General features: G+C 44.6%; 1 protein-coding gene across 1 annotated transcript; it reads left to right on the forward strand.

The window, feature by feature from the left end:
• Positions 1-438: 438 nt before the first annotated feature.
• Positions 439-11,514, forward strand: LOC125942594 (uncharacterized). Its single transcript, XM_049660785.1, has 4 exons — positions 439-617; positions 4,209-4,448; positions 9,969-10,003; positions 11,219-11,514. Exons 1-4 carry the CDS (start codon positions 439-441, stop codon positions 11,392-11,394), a joined length of 630 nt encoding a protein of 209 aa, XP_049516742.1. The 3' UTR covers positions 11,395-11,514.
• Positions 11,515-18,870: the final 7,356 nt, after the last annotated feature.

Consider the following 18,870-nt stretch of genomic DNA (forward strand, 5'->3'; position numbering starts at 1 on the left):
CCTCCAGAGAGTCGGTCTCCTTCGTGCAGGTGCGCATCCTTGGACATTATGTTGTACGTACATTACGCTAGATAATCGCCCGCACTGCGCAATGGTTTCACCAGTTTTATGTGATAACCTTCCGGTGAACTCCGGCGGCGTCTTTGCGCTCTGCAAAGATCGGGATAGCATAAAAACTGTGTTCCTAATGCCAAGGTGCATGGCAAAGGTGGTGGCGGTGGTAAGAGGTGGCAGAAAACAGGTGATTGTGCGTTGTTCACGTTGTTACTTGAATGAGTTTGATCGACGTCCTTGGGTTCAAACCACCAGCGGCTGCGCGAGTAAATGGCACCCCGTTCTGCCTGAGCCTACATGTGTACGTATATCAATACGCCACCTCATACTTCTGTGATCGCGAGTCGGTATTTCCAGTTCCATTTCCGCAGGAACGCAAGACGGATGACATCATGCTGCGTCCGTACAAGTGGGTCTACCGCGGTACCGACCGCAGCTTGTCGTCTCGGAAGCTGCATATACACGGCAGGAGGCCGCAGTCTCCTAACGACGACAGCCTTCGCTACCCACCGCCTGCGGAAAGTGCGCGGAAAGCCGACAGGATTGGCTTGCTTACATAGCACGTGCGTAAAATAGCTTTCTGAAGCAAACAGAACACTGGTCGCGGTCAAGTTGCATCGTCGGCTGGAGCTGAGACCACTAACGCATTCACAACAACGCACTATTACTAAGGACGAATTACGTACAGTGTCGTCCCATCGCTAGAGAAGCGCCTGGTGACAGCTTAAACATGGAGGATCAAGACATGGACGCTAATGCGTCGTGAATACCTATAAACGTTAGGCGTTATCATGACTACCTTTCTGCCTGTGAAATAAAATAAACGCTAAAGTTTATCACATTTATGCGCTTGTATACTTCTGCTAGAAGTTGCTTTAAGTTCCCAGGTGTTGGGTTTCTCTGTGCGCCTCAGGAATAATAAGCCCGAGATCATGGGTGGCGGTGACATCTATTGTGACAAGTTGAATACAGGTTTACAGTGGTACCTATAGTGCCTACTGGAGCACCACGACGGTTGGTAAGCAGTGTACATCCAATCGTAAAGCTTTTCAACGTACGTGTTCAGAATTTAAAGAAAAACACGAAATTTCGTCGCAGCCAGCTTCGAATGAGAAATGAGCGGTTTGTCGTCGTACAAAGCCCTTACTTGCTCGTCTAAATTTTAGCCCTAGTTGCAACTGCACCAGGAAATTCAGCATATTGAACCAGAGAACTGAGCTTCTTTTCGCGCAGAAAACTTTTGCAGTCGAGCGTTCATTGCAATTAATCCCCAGTCATATAACGGTGCTATATGTTTAATGGCTGTGTGCTATGCATGTAGTTTAGCCAAGGCGGATGATTTACGATAAATGCGAAGTGTCCCCACCTAACGTAGATTAAAAGCGAGTAGTCAGCTGTTCTGCGACTGCAGTGAGCAGAAGAAACAGCCAAATACGCACAAGTTTGACGAGGACAATGCTGGACTGGTTGAACTAAATTAGAAAGCGCGTGCGTTTAAGGAGAGTATGACTCTTAGAATCGTAAACCTGCTTGCCCAGCTTGAAGTTTTTGTAAAGGAGTCAGTAAGCGACAGCGTTCGAGTGCGTAAGAACATGTTGCTTGTCCGTTACTTTATTGAAATTTTTATTCGGAGCTATTTCCTGGGTCGGTCAAGCAACCGGCCGGCGCTCATATATATGAATTGTCACAGGGTGCGAGAAGACGAAAGATTATATGAATGCCCCGTAATTCCAGCACATACGCACGACTTGCTGTTGAACACATGTAATCCTTGACGAATGACAGCGACTTGGCCATCGTATACAAGGTGAAACGTTTGAGGCGACGGTAACTAAGCTACCGGACGCTTAACGAGAAGCACGTTGCCGAGACTCTGCAGGTTGGCCGAAGCACCTCTGACGATACACACACTGAGCTTTCGGGAGGTGGTATACACGTGTTCTAGCTGTAAAACGATAACGCCTGTTTGTGCGCAATATTACCAGCCGCGAGCCATCCACCTGAACGATGCGGTGGCGTGTGTGGCTGAGCCTTGCAGCGTGCTGTCTTGTGTGATCCCAAAAGTTGCGGGCGGCAATAATTCTGGAGACTTGGCGACGAAGTCTTCCATGAATGCCCACCAAAGGTTACATGCGAGAACGAATCGAACAGCCGCGGTGCCAATCTCCGTTCAAAATACTGTGTCATCGAAGGCTGAGCACGCAAGTACCTCAGTCGCTGCGCATATTGCAAATCAAGTACCAAATTTAGGTGCTCTGAAACGCCATTTTGTGTCATCGCAGCTTCACAGCAGGCAGGCGTTGAAAACTCACTTACACGTCTTCGTGATTATAGTATACAAATATATAGCTTATTTGTTGCGGCAATTGCGTTCCGCGATTAGTACACAGAATAGGATCAACTGTTTATGTTGTTTCTCTTCAACAGGCTTTATTGAATCCGCTTAGTGATTGGAGGTAATTTTGTGCTCGTGCATTAACACAGGAAGGTCGGACTTTGCCTGGAGGAACAGCTGGCTTGCGAAGCCACGCCGCCCCTCAAATGTCCCCTGTAAAGGCTGCTATGCTACGTTATTGAAGTCTATGAGGGAAAGCAGCTCTTGCTCCGCAAGACGGCAAAGTCAGTTTATCAGTGGGCATATTCCTGTAATCGTCTCAAAACGTATCGCTCGAGAATAAAACAAGTGCACACGAAGAAGGAATGCAGCAAACAAAAGAACAGCTACGGAATCAGGCAATTTTTTCCAAATGGCGACATTTTACGCGCGTATTTTTCAAACATGCGTTTGAACGATTTTGCAGTGGAGCTTCTCAAAATTCTTTCTGTGCATAATTTCACAGTAATAAAAGCAATATCACATTGCATAAAAAAATAAGCAATCATTCAACCCGACAACTCCACTACGCTTTTCTTGCGCAAAAAGTGGCGCGCCTGCGATAAAATAGTGAAAGCAATAGCTACAACTTCATCGCCGGTGACGCCGTTTAGACGCTAAATTCGAAACGGCAAGTTGGGCTGCATTTCTTCGAGAATAAACAATCCTCCCTGCTCGGACATCTTAGATTTCTAAGCCTGGCTTACGACAAGGCTTCCTTTTTTTTTCGCGCTTAAGTTTATTTTTCAGCCACATCAAATGTAAAGATCGGTTTTAGAATAGGGGCCCCAAAAGTTTGGGGCCCCAAAGGGCTTTGCGGGTGTTAGCGTTTGAGCTTGCAGCGCTACTACGGTGTCATAGAAAAACTATTATAAATATGAAAATAAACTATACCATTGTATGATAAGAAGAGTCATTTTGACTCTCGCGGTTTTGCGTTTAATTACAATTGAGAGGTTATTCTATTAGCAGAAAGCGATTTGTCGCGCTTAATTTTGAGTAGCCAACTTTACGTGCCTTCACCAGCCAAGCTAATCCACGTTAGGCCTACGAGCCATGAAATCGACAATCGAATTCAGAATCAGCGGCGTCTAACGAATCAATCTTTATTACACATGTTAGTTGAGAGAAAGCGATAACCGCATTCAGTTCTCCTAGCTTACGAACTTCACGCGTTACCACGAATCAAGCTCAGTTTGGTACTCGGAGAGCCGTCGCTTCGATGGGTGCCGCCATGTTTGTTGACGCAAAGCTTTTGGGGCAGCTTTTGGGGCTCCCGGTAAATCGGTGAAATAGCGTGCCCAACGCAAAACCCAAACGCAGTTTGCGTCTCGCGCATGCGCTGTCGTGTCGACGCTATTTCTTTGGGGCTCCAAAACGTTTGGGGCCCCTATTCTAAAACTCTCCGTCTCTTAAAATTCGGTTCCTTCAGACACTCTGTGCATTCCTGTGCAGATTTCAATGTTCCCCGGCGTACTACTTCTGCATTGAAAGAAAATGTCGAGAACAACAGGTTCAGCAGGTTATTAAACCAATCAACTTAACCTTTATCGTTCACTCTGCTTCTTATACTTCAGTAAAAAAGAATTGCTTACTTGTTGTTTCACGAGAATCATGGTGTACAACTTTAGACAGACCCCCGCGGTGTGTAACTTAAATAAATAAAAAAATTAACCTAATGCATTGAGCAACGCGGACCCAATCCGTGGAACTTCTCGCACCCACTTCACGTGACATTGTTCCTCTAACATCTCGCCGCATGGTGCTCTCCCCACTGCAGGTTTACCTTCAAACGCTGCTACCAGTCGCGCGCCAGCCAACCCGGTGGCTCGCGCGTGGGGCGACCAACCACCGCCGACCCTTCGACCGGTTGCTCCACAGACGACTTCGACGACGACGACGACGACTGCGCCCTGGACAGCTTCATCAGCGATTCGTTTGACGAGAGCGTGTGGGCAGCCGCGGCTGACAACCACCACCATCACCACCATCCTGGTGCAAGCCTCGCCAAAAACGCTTGGTCAGCCCCTAAATATTGTGAATTTTAACGTCCTGAAACTTAACAGTGGGTTAATTATGAAGTACGCTGTAGTTGGATGAGCTCCAGAATTATTTTGATCACCTGATCTTCTTTGACGCGCTCATAAATCGAAGTACACGGGCGTTAATTCCTGCATTCCGGTTCCCATCTAAATGCAGCCACTGCGGCCGGGAATCGAACCGACGACCTTGTGCTCAGTAGCAGAAACCCATAACCACGAGCAATCGCAGTGGGTTCGTGCAGTGTAGCCCGTACAGGTGAAAATTTCTAACTGGGAATGCAACTGGTTCCAGTTAAACTGGTTTATGGAACAATTCCCAGTTGGTCCCCGTTGCAACTGGTCCCAGTTGGTCCCCATTGCAACTGGTCCCAGTTGGTCCCCATTGCAACTGGCCCATGCAGAAGTCTATCAAAAGTGTATTCTGCTGATGGATTTCATACAACTAAGGCAGTTCAGCTATTATTGCTTAATTCCCTAGCAAAAATTCTAATACAAACACTAATAGCCTATTAGGTTATTGACACAACTACAGTCTGTTAGTGAAAGAAAATGTTGCAATGTACCGATACATAACGAAAAACAGGTAAAATTGCTAAAAGCATTTATTAGCACCAGCATGTATTTTTACAGATTCATCTTTCGAGATCTTCATCAGGTCAGCAATCTTGATTGCGAGCTTTTCGTTGACTTCGACCAAAGGACGTTCTTTTGAGGAAGTGGTTAAAAAACCTGGGCACAAAAATACACACATATAGAAGAATTAGAATACAGAATTACCAAACTAATTTTAGGACAGTGATATATGCTAGCTCAAAATGTTTATCATAATAAAAAATGACGCCACGTGACACGATAGGACAATTATAAAGCACACAAAATCAACATAAGATATGTGTTCCATCGAAACAGAAGGCAGATATAAAGAACTCTAGACAGAAATCTTGCACAGCGTTGTCGGAAACAGGCATGTCATTGCTGCAACGCACACAGCAATCGGCCCGACGGCACTGTACAGAAGTACTTACGTCCACCGTCAGGATAAAAAAAAAGAAAACACTTCATACTAAGAAGAATAAGAAGTATAATTACCTCGAAATTGTTAACCGGCGCCGGGGAGAACACTGCACATCGATGCACGCTCATAAATCCACAAAGCCGCGAAGGGCAGGGGTAAAACAGTCGCTTTGCGTTGTTTTGAAGTCACAACAGCAGTCATAGATAACAATATTCAAATATACTACTGCACGAATGAGATGCGCAGGCGCTAACACCACGGGTTCCTTAAAAACACATCGTTCATTCACTAACATGCACGCACGCCTCGCGTGACGCCTCGCCTTGACATGGCAGCCGCCATGGCACACGTGCTGTGCGCAACTACGGCTGACTACGGTCGCAGTTTTATATTCTTCCCGCCCGCCGTGTTCCCTTCTCTGCGATACTGCTCTTTGATGTCAATATTACAGCCTTTTATATGCGATATCAATTTAGTAATTTAGATTAAAAGTTTAACATCTACTTTATGCGCACTTCAACAGAAAATACGACACTGACGAACTTCAGCGGCAAACTAATATGGTTGCTGCTATTGACCGTCGTTCGAAAGCTGACCGGGCACCGGGATATGACGGCTGGTTGTTCGGGTTTTTCTTTTTTTTTTTTTTTCGTGTGCTGTAAACACTAGCTGTTTCCTCGACTCATCGCGACGAGGCTCAGTGAAGCAAAATTGGCAAGACCATGTAGGCGCACGTCGCTTTTGTGTATGTCGCTGAGAGATGGTGCGCTGAAACGAATGCAAACGTGCGAATGCAATCTGCTGCACAATTGTACAGCAGAATTTTTAATTATTCAGTGATTATTAGAAACACTTCTCCATGCAAGCAAGCGGTCCGCTAGTCTAATTTTTGTCGATTAACTTTCACCAGCAAACAAGAGCTGCGGAATCTAGCAGTACATGTTGTATAAGACCAGCAACCATCTGCATAAGGCCAATAGGACCTATTAGTCTAATAGAGAATCTAGTAGACACGCAACACTGCTTGTATAAGACTAATAAGTCTAATACGCACGGCCTATTGATCTTATAGGTAAATCAGTACGACTAATAGAAATTTATATTGGTCTAATACAAAACTTAATACAAACGTATTAGACTAATTATTACAAACTTCTATTAGAATGTTTGCAAGGATTGCTAAAACTGCCAAACTTAATTGCTCAGTATAAGTAGGACTAGCTGCTGCTGTCTTAGCAAGCACTGCATGTTACTTGCTTTCATTTAAACTTCTGGTCACCATTTCATTTGGATTCAAACTGGAACCAGTTGCTACCAGTACAACTGGCCATTGTTTAAGTTGGTTCCAGTTGCTACTGATACAACTGGTCAAAGTTCCAGTTGGAATCCAACTGGAACTTTGATTTCAGTACAACTGGTGAAAGTTCCAGTTGCCTCTCTACTGGGACCAGTTGATTCCAGTACAACTGGTGAATGTTCCAGTTGGATCCCAACTGGAACCAGTTGCTACCCAGTTGCTTTCCAACTGGGACCAGTTGGTGTGTAACTGGGACCAGTTGGTTTCCAGCTGGAACCAGTTCATCCCAGCTGATCCCAGTTGGATCCCAGTTAGAAATTTTCTCCTGGGTACTACGTCTCTTAAAAAAAAATGTGGTTGATCCCTCTTATATAGGAATCGGTATAGAACACGAAAGTGAAACGTGTCTTCACAGAAGTAGTGTAATGTTTATTGCACATTGATATATAATGTCTATTGGTGTTTTGTGGCTAAAGCGCCCTTAGGCGTTGATGCACCCACGCTGACGCCTGGTGGCACGTCTCCTCCATCACGACTACCAACGTCGATGACCATGAGCAACCGTCGTGCATATGGAAGCTGCACTACGCTGCACACGCTAGCACAACGCGAAAGACGAAGCACGTAACTGACACACTAATACAACGCGCAAGACAAAGCACGTAACTGAATCGTCACCGAGTCAAATCAGCGCGTACAGCGCGTCGTAATTGCAGCCTCCGCGATCAACTTCAGAAACATTTTCAGAGCTAATTGCGGAGGCCACGCTCCGCTGTGCTGAGTACGGTGAACGCCACCTAGGTGGCGTTGGTAGTGCTTCTTGATGCCAGCGTCCCTTCGAATGCTGGCATCGAGGCGTCGTAGTACTGAGACCACCGAAGCGTTCACTGTCGGTGCGCGTTAAGGCCGGAATACATGGAGCGAATAACCGGCGTCCGAGCGAAGAACTTCGTCGGGCGGCGAACGTCCGACGGCCGGCGTCAAGAAATTTGCCGTCCGCAGCCGATCTGCCTGTCCAAACATTTTCGTCGGGCGAACGCCGCCGCCGGAAGCGTCTAGCGCGCAGCGGTGGACGACAGCCAATCAGGAGGCACTAGTTCCGGTCGCAATGCATGCTGGTGTTTCGCGCGCGCGCGCCTTTTCGCGTCGTCTGCAATCGCGTTGGTGTTGCCGTGTCTGCATGTCCCTGCACCGATTGAGTAGTTCCTAGTATGATCTCTCAGGAATCGCGTTGTATTTGTACATCCCATATCCGCTGATCTGCGAGGAAACAGACAAGCAGTGCAAGCTCTCTACAACAACCTTCAACAGAAATCTTCTGATCTCAGAGGCCACATGCTGTCGTCATGCCTATCTCCCGACTTCCCCGATAGATGGCGTTGGCATCGGATATTTCTTTCGCTAGGCTTAGACGCGTTCGAAACGAGAAGCGATCTCGAAAACTACTCAAGGTTATCCATAATACTCTGTCGTCGAAGCGGCCTGAGACTAAGCGAAAGCCGTTTACGCAGTCATTTGCTTCCAACTAAGTGAATTCTACAAGGACAACGCCAAATTCAGTTCGAAGCGGGCGGCCGGGACCGCCGCCAACACGGCGGCCAACGCGCGGCGGCGTTCGCCGCATGTATTGCAACACAGCAAACATCCTGCGTCGTGTCGCCGCGTCGTTACTTGACGCGTGAAGTTCGTCGAGAAAGTTCGCTCCATGTATCCCGGGCTTTAGTGTCATAATGCAGTACTTCTCTTTTCTGCTCATAGGCGGCGGCACCGCCCCGAGCAAGAGCGCGGGTACACGGAGGAGTGTTAGATATATAAGGCGCGTCTGTGTAGCTCTCTGCGAATGCGTTTGTGGCGCAATGGGTTAAACGCTCGGCGATCTATCGTCGCGGACCGAGAGGTCGTGGGTTCGATTCCCAAATTTTGCATGTTTGTGGAACTTTTTCTTCTGGTTTCTTTCTTTGTATTATGTTCTATGACGTATTTCCGTGACGGAAATACGTCAGTGAAGTCTTGGTGGACCCCGGAATAAAACACTTTCGTGTTAAAAAATTCGCAGCTTCGTCCGAAGTCATCTATTATAGTGAAAGTGCAATTTTTCATTGGGTTTGTTGATAGCGAAAAACGTATAGTGCCGAAATATAACTGCATTACAGGAGCATCTAGCTAGTGCTCCTGCTCCTGTTATTTCTTCTCCTAGTCTCCCTCCCCATCAAAGCATACACATGTCACGTTTTGTTTATACTTTCGGCACAGCAGTCGTCCTGTTGTGTTCCTTTCCTGGTCTCTGTTGCGTCACGTATTCCGTTCTTTGCAGCGAAGGTGATAGCTACATGCTCTCTCGCCGCTTGCTTCATCTCCCACTGCGCTCGTTCGCTCGGTTACGCCGGGAACACCGACGCTTGACCTAAGAGGTGCGCTCTAAGATCGCGCGGCAACATGCGGTCGTGTTTCGTAACAATCCATTTCATGTTTCAACATTAATGCGAGCCATATTATTTGGATCGATCCGTGTCCGGACGATAGACCTCAATGGCCGCCTCTCTTAAATGTGGAAGTGAAGTACGTACAAACTGAAACGTTAAAACATTAGAGCACATGCCTTGTGGGGCAAGTGCATCGCTTTAAGCTATTCTCACAGTGCATGATATCTGCCTAATTTTTCTTTTAAGTCGCGTAGAAGCGTCTGAGGTAACGACGAAGGGCGAAGAAAAAAAGTTACACGATGAGCACTCGAGTTACCTGTGCGACTTTTTGTCCTAATATTTGTCTATGAAATTCAAGGACCGCAAGTCATTTTCAGCGCTGACAGCTCATTTTGTTTTCACGATATGCCTTTCAGTCTGCGCTTTTGCTCATACAAAAAAAAAAAGAACCTTTACTTGAAATGGAGAAGACGTCACGGTGTTTGCACGCCTTGTTTGTACGCCTTGTAAACTCCCCGGAACAATTCGTAAAGCGCAATATGTGCCATAAAGTAATTCATTAGGAAGTTAATTTCTGTTAATTAGTTAAATTTGCGTTTCAATTTCTCGAGCTGGTAATGTCCGCCTCTATGAATCAGGCAGGTCAAGGACAAGAATTACGCTATCTGCCATACCTATGTTATTTTTAAAAATTCCGCAATATATTATGTACTATATATGTTTTATTTTTTAGCACAACTAGCCTATGTTTTTGCTTTTTCAGCACATCTGAAGTCAGCAAGGCGACCAGTACCACAGGTAAGAAATTATGCTCACGGTGAGATTGATCTCACTAAGTTTATGTTTAATAGCAACCGGCCTCGTAACAGATTATTTGTTTTCATTAAAATTGATGCTCGTGATGTTAGTACGTCCCGCTAATGGTAGCAACTTTCTGAAGCCAGATTAGCAAAAATTTTAACTGAAACAAGTTAAGCTCCAACGTGATCCCTTCCACCAGAGCTTGACGATGGCGTGATTAACATTGAAAGGCGTGCTTAGCAATTACATCTGCCACTGGCGCACACCCACACCGCGCTCTCAATTAAGTAAAATGCGTAGAATTGTCCCAGCGTTCTTTGTATATTTGTCAAATTATAATGTTCAACAGCAGTTCTTAAGAGCGATGACGCGAGAAAAGTGGAACTGCCATCCGAATCTGTAAATGTGAAGCTCCTTGATAAGTACCCTTTGAAATTTCGAGAAAGCGTGCAAACTTTTTGCTTATATATGTAGTAATTCTGTGCCGAATACAATGTGTATCGTTTACCAGCCAATAAGAAGCAGTCAGAACATTTGTTGACCGTCTTCTGCAGCACCGCCACATCCAAAACCTGGTCTCAAGCGGAATTTTGCATTTCGCATCTTTTAAATCGCCGAGACTACTGCTAGAGACAATACAAAGAGCTCAATGATGTAATGTTGTAAAGCCGGTGCCTCGAAAATTTCCCTAAAGATTAAAGTAACCTTAAGGCCGTAGAAATCCGAGTCAAAATTGCACTTTTTGTATGCTCCTACGCGCTCGCACGCATGTTCCAAGTTTGCCTCAAGCTCACACAACATTTGTGGGATACATATAGCGGACCTTATTTAGCGGGAAGCTAGGAACAGCAGAGACTGAAAAGTGACGCATTGTACCTAGATCAGTGACTCCTTCAGAGACTTTGCCGTTGCCGATTTTGTCCCCTTCAGGAACATGTCTGAATAAACTTGCTCGAAGCTATGCACTACCGCAAGAAGGGTGGAGCGATCCTCTACGGTGTCCCTCAGAACCGACTGCTTCACCAATAAATCAGTTTTACCCCACTCAGATTCCCTCCCTCGTGAATACTCCTTAGCTCATGAAATTTTGCCACGCACACCAGGACAACGCTTTAGGCAAATCTTACTTAAGGAGCCTTATTACAGCTCCGGCTCTTGCTCCAACAGCAGCTCGGCTAAACTTTGAATCAGCCAGGGTTCACTTTGACGGAGACTCGACTCGCGCAAAGCCCGAAAGTGAGCGACGCGCCCAGTTGCGCCACGGAGCATCTGCGTACCGCGGCGAGGACTCCCTGGCCACCCTGACCAACCTCGAGCTGATCGCCAGGCAGTGGAGGACGTCTGCGATGCTCCGAGTATGGCGCTTCCTCAACATATCCTGCACGTGACTCGATGTGGCTGGGAACGGCTTATGACTCTTCTCCTCTTCTGGCACGCGCATGGAGAGGATTTGGAGAAGTTCTGAAAGAGCTTCATCCAGAAAGCAGATTCGCCCGGACCAGCCTATGGTAAGCGACTAGCAGCTGTGCTTGGAATAAACTGCTTGTTTGGAAACATTTCTTTGCTTTGTCGGCTCATCCTGAAAGTCCATGCCGCTCAAGGCCAGAAATGTTTTTTATTTTTATTTATTTATTTACTTCTTTACATTACCCCTAAGGGCCCTCATGCGCGGGTATTACAATGGGTGGGGGGGACACAAACTCGTGCATGCAAGATACAGCACTAGTGCTCGAAATACCACTAGTGGAAACATGAAGTATAACTCAAACATGAAATATACACAAGTAATAAAACTACATGAAATATATGCACACAAGGAACATCAAATAAATATGAACAGGGGGTATATGCACTAATTCATGAAATCGCAAGAAACTTTATACACAGTATGTTAATATGTACATATAACAATAAGTAACTAATCTGCTACCACATAACCGTTTTCTTGCAACAAGGTTTAGAAAGATGGTAAGTTAACTTGAGTAGCCATGCCTAATGCAGCAGCGCACCCAGGATCTCTGCCAGGGTGGGGTTCACAGTTTGCTAATACCATCTAAACAGCACTAATTTCAATTTCTTCACGGAAAATTGTCAAAAAATTCGCTTTTTGCAAGTGTGTAGATGATTGCGCGTCTTACGTCTCAGTTTCAGTATTCAAATGCGCAAGGAAAGAAAAGGGGTTAAACAAAAGGGGGTTAAGGTTGGCCTCAGGGGGGGGGGGGGTTTACAACCCCCGAAACGCCCCCCCCCCCCCCTTCAGTGCGCCACTAGCCTGATGGTAGGTTATTCCACTCTTTTGTGCGAGGAATAAATGAGCTTGCGTAGAGCGATTCTTCATCACGTTATGCGTTGTACTTTGTTAGCATGGTCACGGCGCGGGATGACCGCAGGGGGTGGCGAAAAGAAGTCATCGTGGAGCGTGGAATGGTTATACAGTTTATGAAATATGGTTAGGCGAGCGAAGTGGCGTCGACGTGATAGTGGTTCCAATTCGGCACATTGTTTTAATGATGTGACGCTGGTGAAGAATGAATAATCGGAAAAGAGGAAGTGAACATCACAGGTTATGCAGAGATTCAATGTTGTTGATAATGTATGCTTGATTGGGATCCCACATCGCAGAAGCATATTAAATTTTTGGGCGGATCAGCATGATATACGCAAGTTTTTTTTTTAAGTGTGAAGGTGCGAGCTTGAAGTTACGCTTAAGAAGATCGAATGCTCGGTTAGCTGAACCTAAGACGGTGTTAATGTGGTAATTCCAAGTTAAATCAGACTGAAGATGAAGGTCAAGATACTTGTAAGTTGGTGTAAGTTCTACGCTAGCATTATTTGGGAAAGTAGGCGGTAGGAAGTCGAGTGGAATGGTTAGTAAATAACATTAGCTTTGTTTTAGACATATTTAAAGATATTAGCCACGAGGAGCACAAAGCAGTCACCGCATCAAGATCAGTTTGTAGAGAAAGGCGGTCAGTGTCATTATTACAATATATAACAATCATCTGTGAATAATCGAATTCGAGATGAGACACATTTATTTGGATAGATTATTTTTACAAATTAACAAAAGTAGGCAACCAAGTACGCTGCCCTGGGGGACTCCAGATGTTAAAGGAACAGAAGAAGAGTTACAGCTATTAGCACAGGGGAATTGTTGTCTGTTGGAAAGGGAATCTTTAATCCATGCCAGAACGTTTGGGTGAATATTAAAGTGTGTAAATTTGATTAGAAGCCTGTGATGAGGAACGTGATCAAAAGCTTTAGAGAAGTAAAGAAACACTGCGTCAACTTGGAATCCTAAGTTAAATGCGCAAAACATCGTTAGGAAATCCGGCGAGTTGTGTGTTGCATGGATAATGCCTTCGAAAACCGTGCTGGTACTTCAAAATTATATCATGGTCTTCAAGGTAGTTGACTTGCGTATGTATGACGTGCTCGAGAAGTTTACATATGTTGCTAGTTAATGAGATAGGATGATAGTTAAGTGGAATAGAGTGATCACCCGATTTAAAAATTGGTATTACTTTTACTATTTGCCAGTCATGAGGAATAATGTCAGATGATAATGATTGTGAAAACAGGGCTGATAACACTTGAAAATTGGTTAGAGAGGTGCTTTTAAGTATCTTATTATTGAAACCAAGGTGATCAGAGCTAGTAGTAATATTGAGGTTATTGAACAGAGCAAGAATACCAGATTCACTGATGACAATTTCTGGCATGGAAATGCTAGGCAATGGCTCTAATATTGGCGAAGTTATACCTTCATTCGTGAACACTGATGAAAATGCATCGTTAAGAAGCTGCAAACGCTCAGTTTCAGTAACTGTTTATCCGTCAGCATTAATTAGTACTATATCAGGATAGGAACTCGCATTGATGATGCGCCAGAATCTATGAGAATTATTGGTTAACATAGTAGACAGGTCATGACTGAAGAAATTACGACGGGTTGTTCTAGCAGAGACTGATACTCTTTATCACAATTCTTGTACTTTTCCACGATTACAGGAGACCTGTGGTCATTGCTTGGCGGTACAAACATTTTTTTCTTATTATTAAAATGACGAAGACGATTTGTGAACCAAAGTGAATTTTTATGTTGTCAGAGGGTGATGATTGGCACATACTTATCAACAAGGTGAGACAAAGTGGTTTTGAAAGACAGCCAGTTTAGTTCAATTGTGCGTGATGAATACTGACCCAGGAAGTTCTCAGAGGTGTGTAATTCCAAGTAATCATCTCAAAATCAGCACGATTGTAGCAATGAATTCTCTTAATAGTAGTTTTCATTTGAATGAATGGATGCGTGATGCACCCGGTGTAATGTCGTGATCAGACAAACCATTTAAATGCAGTATATCGGAAAGCATGTCAGGGTTACTTGTTAGGACAAGATCAAGGATATTTGCCGTGGTAGCGGAGCGACGGGTAGGACTAATAATAAGTTGAGCAAGAGAAAAATCTAAGCAGGAATGAAGAAAAGTGTGGCCTTCTTTATCACTGAAATTAACACAAAGAGTGGGCCATTCAATGTTTGGAAAATTAATGTCGCCAAACATGAGGAAAATAGAGTTACGAAAACGCATATGTAAGTCGATGAGTAATCTGTGGAATTTACCAGAAAATCCATCAGACATATCGGGCGGCCGGTAGAAAGCACCAATAATATCAGTAACTCCGAATTTACACCATATTCATACAGATTCAAGGAAAGTAGCAACAGCAAGATGAACAGCAGATAATTGTTTTTTTGTGGCTATAAGGACACCACCCCCCTTTTCTATTTTTTCTGCCACAATAAAAAAATAAAAATTCAGATTCAATGAGAAGAATGTTATAATCCGGAATGGTATCGTCCAGCCAAGTTTCAGTCAATACTAGAAGTGAAGCGCACGTACAATCCACGAGCGAAGAAAGGGCGACAGTTTTGGGATGAACACTTCTAATGTTTGTGAAGAGGAAATTCGTAGTAATCTTTAAATTAGGGCACACGTTAGGCAAAAATGATGCAGTCTCTGGAGAAGATGACTTATCTGTCGAAACAGGTTACACTGTGGTGGGATGACGAACTGGCACACCACGGCTACCCGCGTCATCCCACACATAAGTATCATTATTGACATGCAGCTTATCGAACGTTAGGCGCACGCGGTCACCTTGTTTTTTAATCGATCGAGAGAATTGCAGAAGTTGCGGGCGTTTATCATGAATGGCTTGGGAATAGTCACGTTCCATGCAGAAACCTGTGTCCCTCAGCTTGCTGCCTTTACTTAAAATAGCCTCAAGTGCTTTATCGTTGAAGAACTTAGCTATAATGGGGTGCTTTTTCACAGTCGAAAAACGGCCCACACAGTGTGCCCTAGCAATGGAAGTCACAGTGACACCAACCTTATCATGGCCCAATTCATGCTCAAGTCGCTCTGAACTTTCCGAGCTTTTGGATTCTTTAGTATCGGTAACACCATAAAACAAAAGATTTGATCTACGCGACTGGTTTTCTGGGTTATCCATTTTGTTAATGATGCTAGAAAAGCCACTTTCGAGAGTTGTTGGGGCATCAACTGATGAAGCAGATTCTAATTTGTTTTCCAGTTCCTGTAAACGTTTGGTTAGACTTTCGAGGTCTGTTTTGAGTGCTGCGTGCATATTTAGAACTTTCAATATTGATTCGAGAAGACTAGCATTGCTGGCTTCAAGACGCTTTACAGCGTTGGCCACACCATCTAGCTTCTCTTCTTGAGCCTTTGTCATAGGTCCGGGGTTTTCCTGGTTTTCACTCAAGAACAACAATCACAAAACATAAACAAGAACAGTGCAGAAATGGTTGGGTGACCACGACACCACCAGAAAGCAAACATTATTGTTACGGTAACAGCGAGTTTGATAGTAACTGACCCGTAGAAAAGGAGTTGGTGGGCGCCGAACAATTGTGGCAATGTCGTGGCCCGAAGCTTCGTCTAAATGCGCGCGCTTTTGAGAAGGCGGTGTAGATATTGTCATCCCATGTTGTCCGATGAGCAGCATGAAGTGGTCCAGAAACGGCGGTCGGTGATGCTGCTGACTCGATAAGTTGCGACAGATTGGCGGGCTGTCCATGCAAGGTACAGTACTCGTGCACTATTCGTCAGCATGGGTATCAGTCAGCTGTACTACAGGCAGTGACAGCAACTGTCCCAGGAGCGGCAGCAGCAGCATCTGCAGAAAAGCAGTGGGCAAGAGCTGCCTTGGGCCCAAAATACACGGAAATGTGGCGATCTTCACTCTACAACTGGCTCATTGATGGAGCTGCTGGGTTTGTGAGTCGTCATTGTAGGTGTCTCTATCATTTCTTTTTTCAGCTCCGTGCATGCCGAGAGATGTCCGCACATGTGAAACCATGTCCGCTCTGAGCAGAGCTCTTCATAGCCTGTTCCTATGGTGAGCATCAGCAGCGTAACCGAGCGAACGAGCACAACAGCGAAGAATGAAAGAGAAAAGTGTAGTGCCGACGATCGCTATGAGATGGCGCCAGTGTATCGTGTGTCGTCTGTTCACTTTATCTTTCTTCGGTCACCGCGTTTCATTGGCTAACAAATGTTAAATGTTATCACTCGAGGCACGATGCGCCAGCATGTTTCAGAAGTTTCTCGAATGCTATCAAAAGTTCTATCCGTTGGCTCTTCTAGGGTTGGTAATATTGATGCATAATTAACCAATTAATTTATTACTGCATCCAGCAAAACGATTAACCTTGATCGACGTCCACCTTTTATTTATTCGACTTAATCGATTACACCTATTTGATTAATCGTTTTCGAGAGTTTGACAAGCGTGGCGCTAAAATTTAAAAAATCCTACTGAAATGCCGGCGCACGAGCAATGACTGGGCGGCTGTGGTTGAGTGACTGTCGACTGTTTTCCGAGTCGCGAGTGATGCTGAGCCTAGCGGAGCATTTATATGACATAGCGATGGAGTTCATATGGATTCCAGCAAATCTATAGCATCCGAGCATCTATCCTTGCATGTTGGTTGTGTGGCCATTCAAACAAGGTGTCTATTTCAATAAACAACCCAGCCACTTGTCACTCTTCACTCTGTCGAAAATAGCATGTGGTTTAAAACATAGTTTCACACTACAAAATCTAGAGGGAAATGTGGCGCTGCTGCACCCTGGTATGCAAGGGAATGTCGGTATATTGTGGATTCGGATTGGCATCGTTCTTGGAGAGCCAGAACGCCTTGAAGACGCCCCTGGCTAGCACCGTTCCCTCTGTCACAATGATTCTTTTCCTGATAATACAGGATGTAAAACACTACTTTAGCTTTATTATTACACAAAAAACATGTTTTGTTTAATTTTGAGGACATACTATTGGATGCACAATTCTATGAAACGTAAAAAGTATCAGCTGGCCGCTAAAGTTGGAGGGCAGACGACAAGATTCTCGCTCGCTTTGGAACAACTTGTCATCTGTTCTTGCTTTTTTTCGCTTGATGCTGCATTGTATGCGAGTAAACTTTATTGAGAGATGTAATATGGGTGAATGAAAGCCTTTTATGTAGATTTTATTTAAGAACGTGTTATTTGTGTAGCCATATCCACGTTTTAGACAAAGCCTTGTACAACACCAGCCAACACAAGCCTCGCAGACACATATCCCGTCATTCCCATAAGGCCACGGCAGCCCTTTAAGAAACTCGCATAGACGGTGGCGCCAGTTTACCCTCTAGGTGTTATAGTGAGAAACTCTATGGTTTAAAATTCTAAACCTGTAACTTTCTTTTCTCCAGTGCATATTACAATTTCTTGCCTATTTCAGTTGGATTCACCTTTAACTATTGCCGTTTTTGTTAATTCAGCACTAAGTACCATGTTATACCAGATATTGTTTATCTTTTCAAAAACCACTAGTGTCAACTATATTTAGTCTTTAACCAGTTAAACAGTAAACGTTATCAAATGTTTATACACTTGTTTCAAACTTGGTTCCACCTCTTTAACTTTAAAATAGCGCGCTACAAAAGTAGATAACTGTGTTTCAACCTTTTTTACAAGTTTTCGGCAAAAATTTCTATTAATCAAATATTCTACGAAACACCCTGCATCGAAAGCGATTAATCGATTAAAGCATAAGATGATGAATGATTAAACATTAATCGAATTAAAAATAACTGACCATTCATGGAATCTTTTTGTAATCCGATTGTATGCACGACGCCAATTCGGTAGTGCTTTCTGGAAGCCACACAGGCAGCAGCGATTACTCTGGAACCTTCGACTATTCATGTATAAGAGCCGACGTGCTTGACCCGCAGATCAGATTTTCGACGATCGCCAACTCTGCTCGCCGCCATCGTTGTGCTTCTGTGTTACTTGTCTGCGACGCTGCGCTCCATGTGCAGCGTGCCGCCCGCGACACATTGATCGCGCCAGCCAATATATCGCAAAATGAAAACACGTATAGAGCTACGCTCAAATTTCGCATTAGGGAGTATCGTAATCGTCTGTGAATTTCTAGGTCCTCCTGCTTCGTGTAAGCTCCTTGGCGTAATGAGTCGAGCTAAAGCAGTCTCCGGGAAGCATGGTGTACACTGCGGAGTGTGTGCAGCAGCAGGTATGTGGGCGTGTTTTTCTAAATGTGCTCGAGGAAGATCTGGATCCACCTCATTTTGAGAACGTGTGACTGGCAGTCTTTCTTTTACAATCTCCAAATGATTTGAGAGAATCGAGCAGACTATTTTGGCTCTCAAAAGTGTGACTTCCTGTTTATGTCCATTCAATGGCCCTTGAGAGGAATATACATCACCCCAGCAAAAAGACAGCCCATTATTGCGCATGCCATGCACATAATTCTGTTAAACAAGTTCCTCGTTCGCCTTC

The sequence above is a fragment of the Dermacentor silvarum genome, chromosome 1, assembly GCF_013339745.2.
Source record: "Dermacentor silvarum isolate Dsil-2018 chromosome 1, BIME_Dsil_1.4, whole genome shotgun sequence".
Lineage (NCBI taxonomy): Eukaryota > Metazoa > Arthropoda > Arachnida > Ixodida > Ixodidae > Dermacentor > Dermacentor silvarum.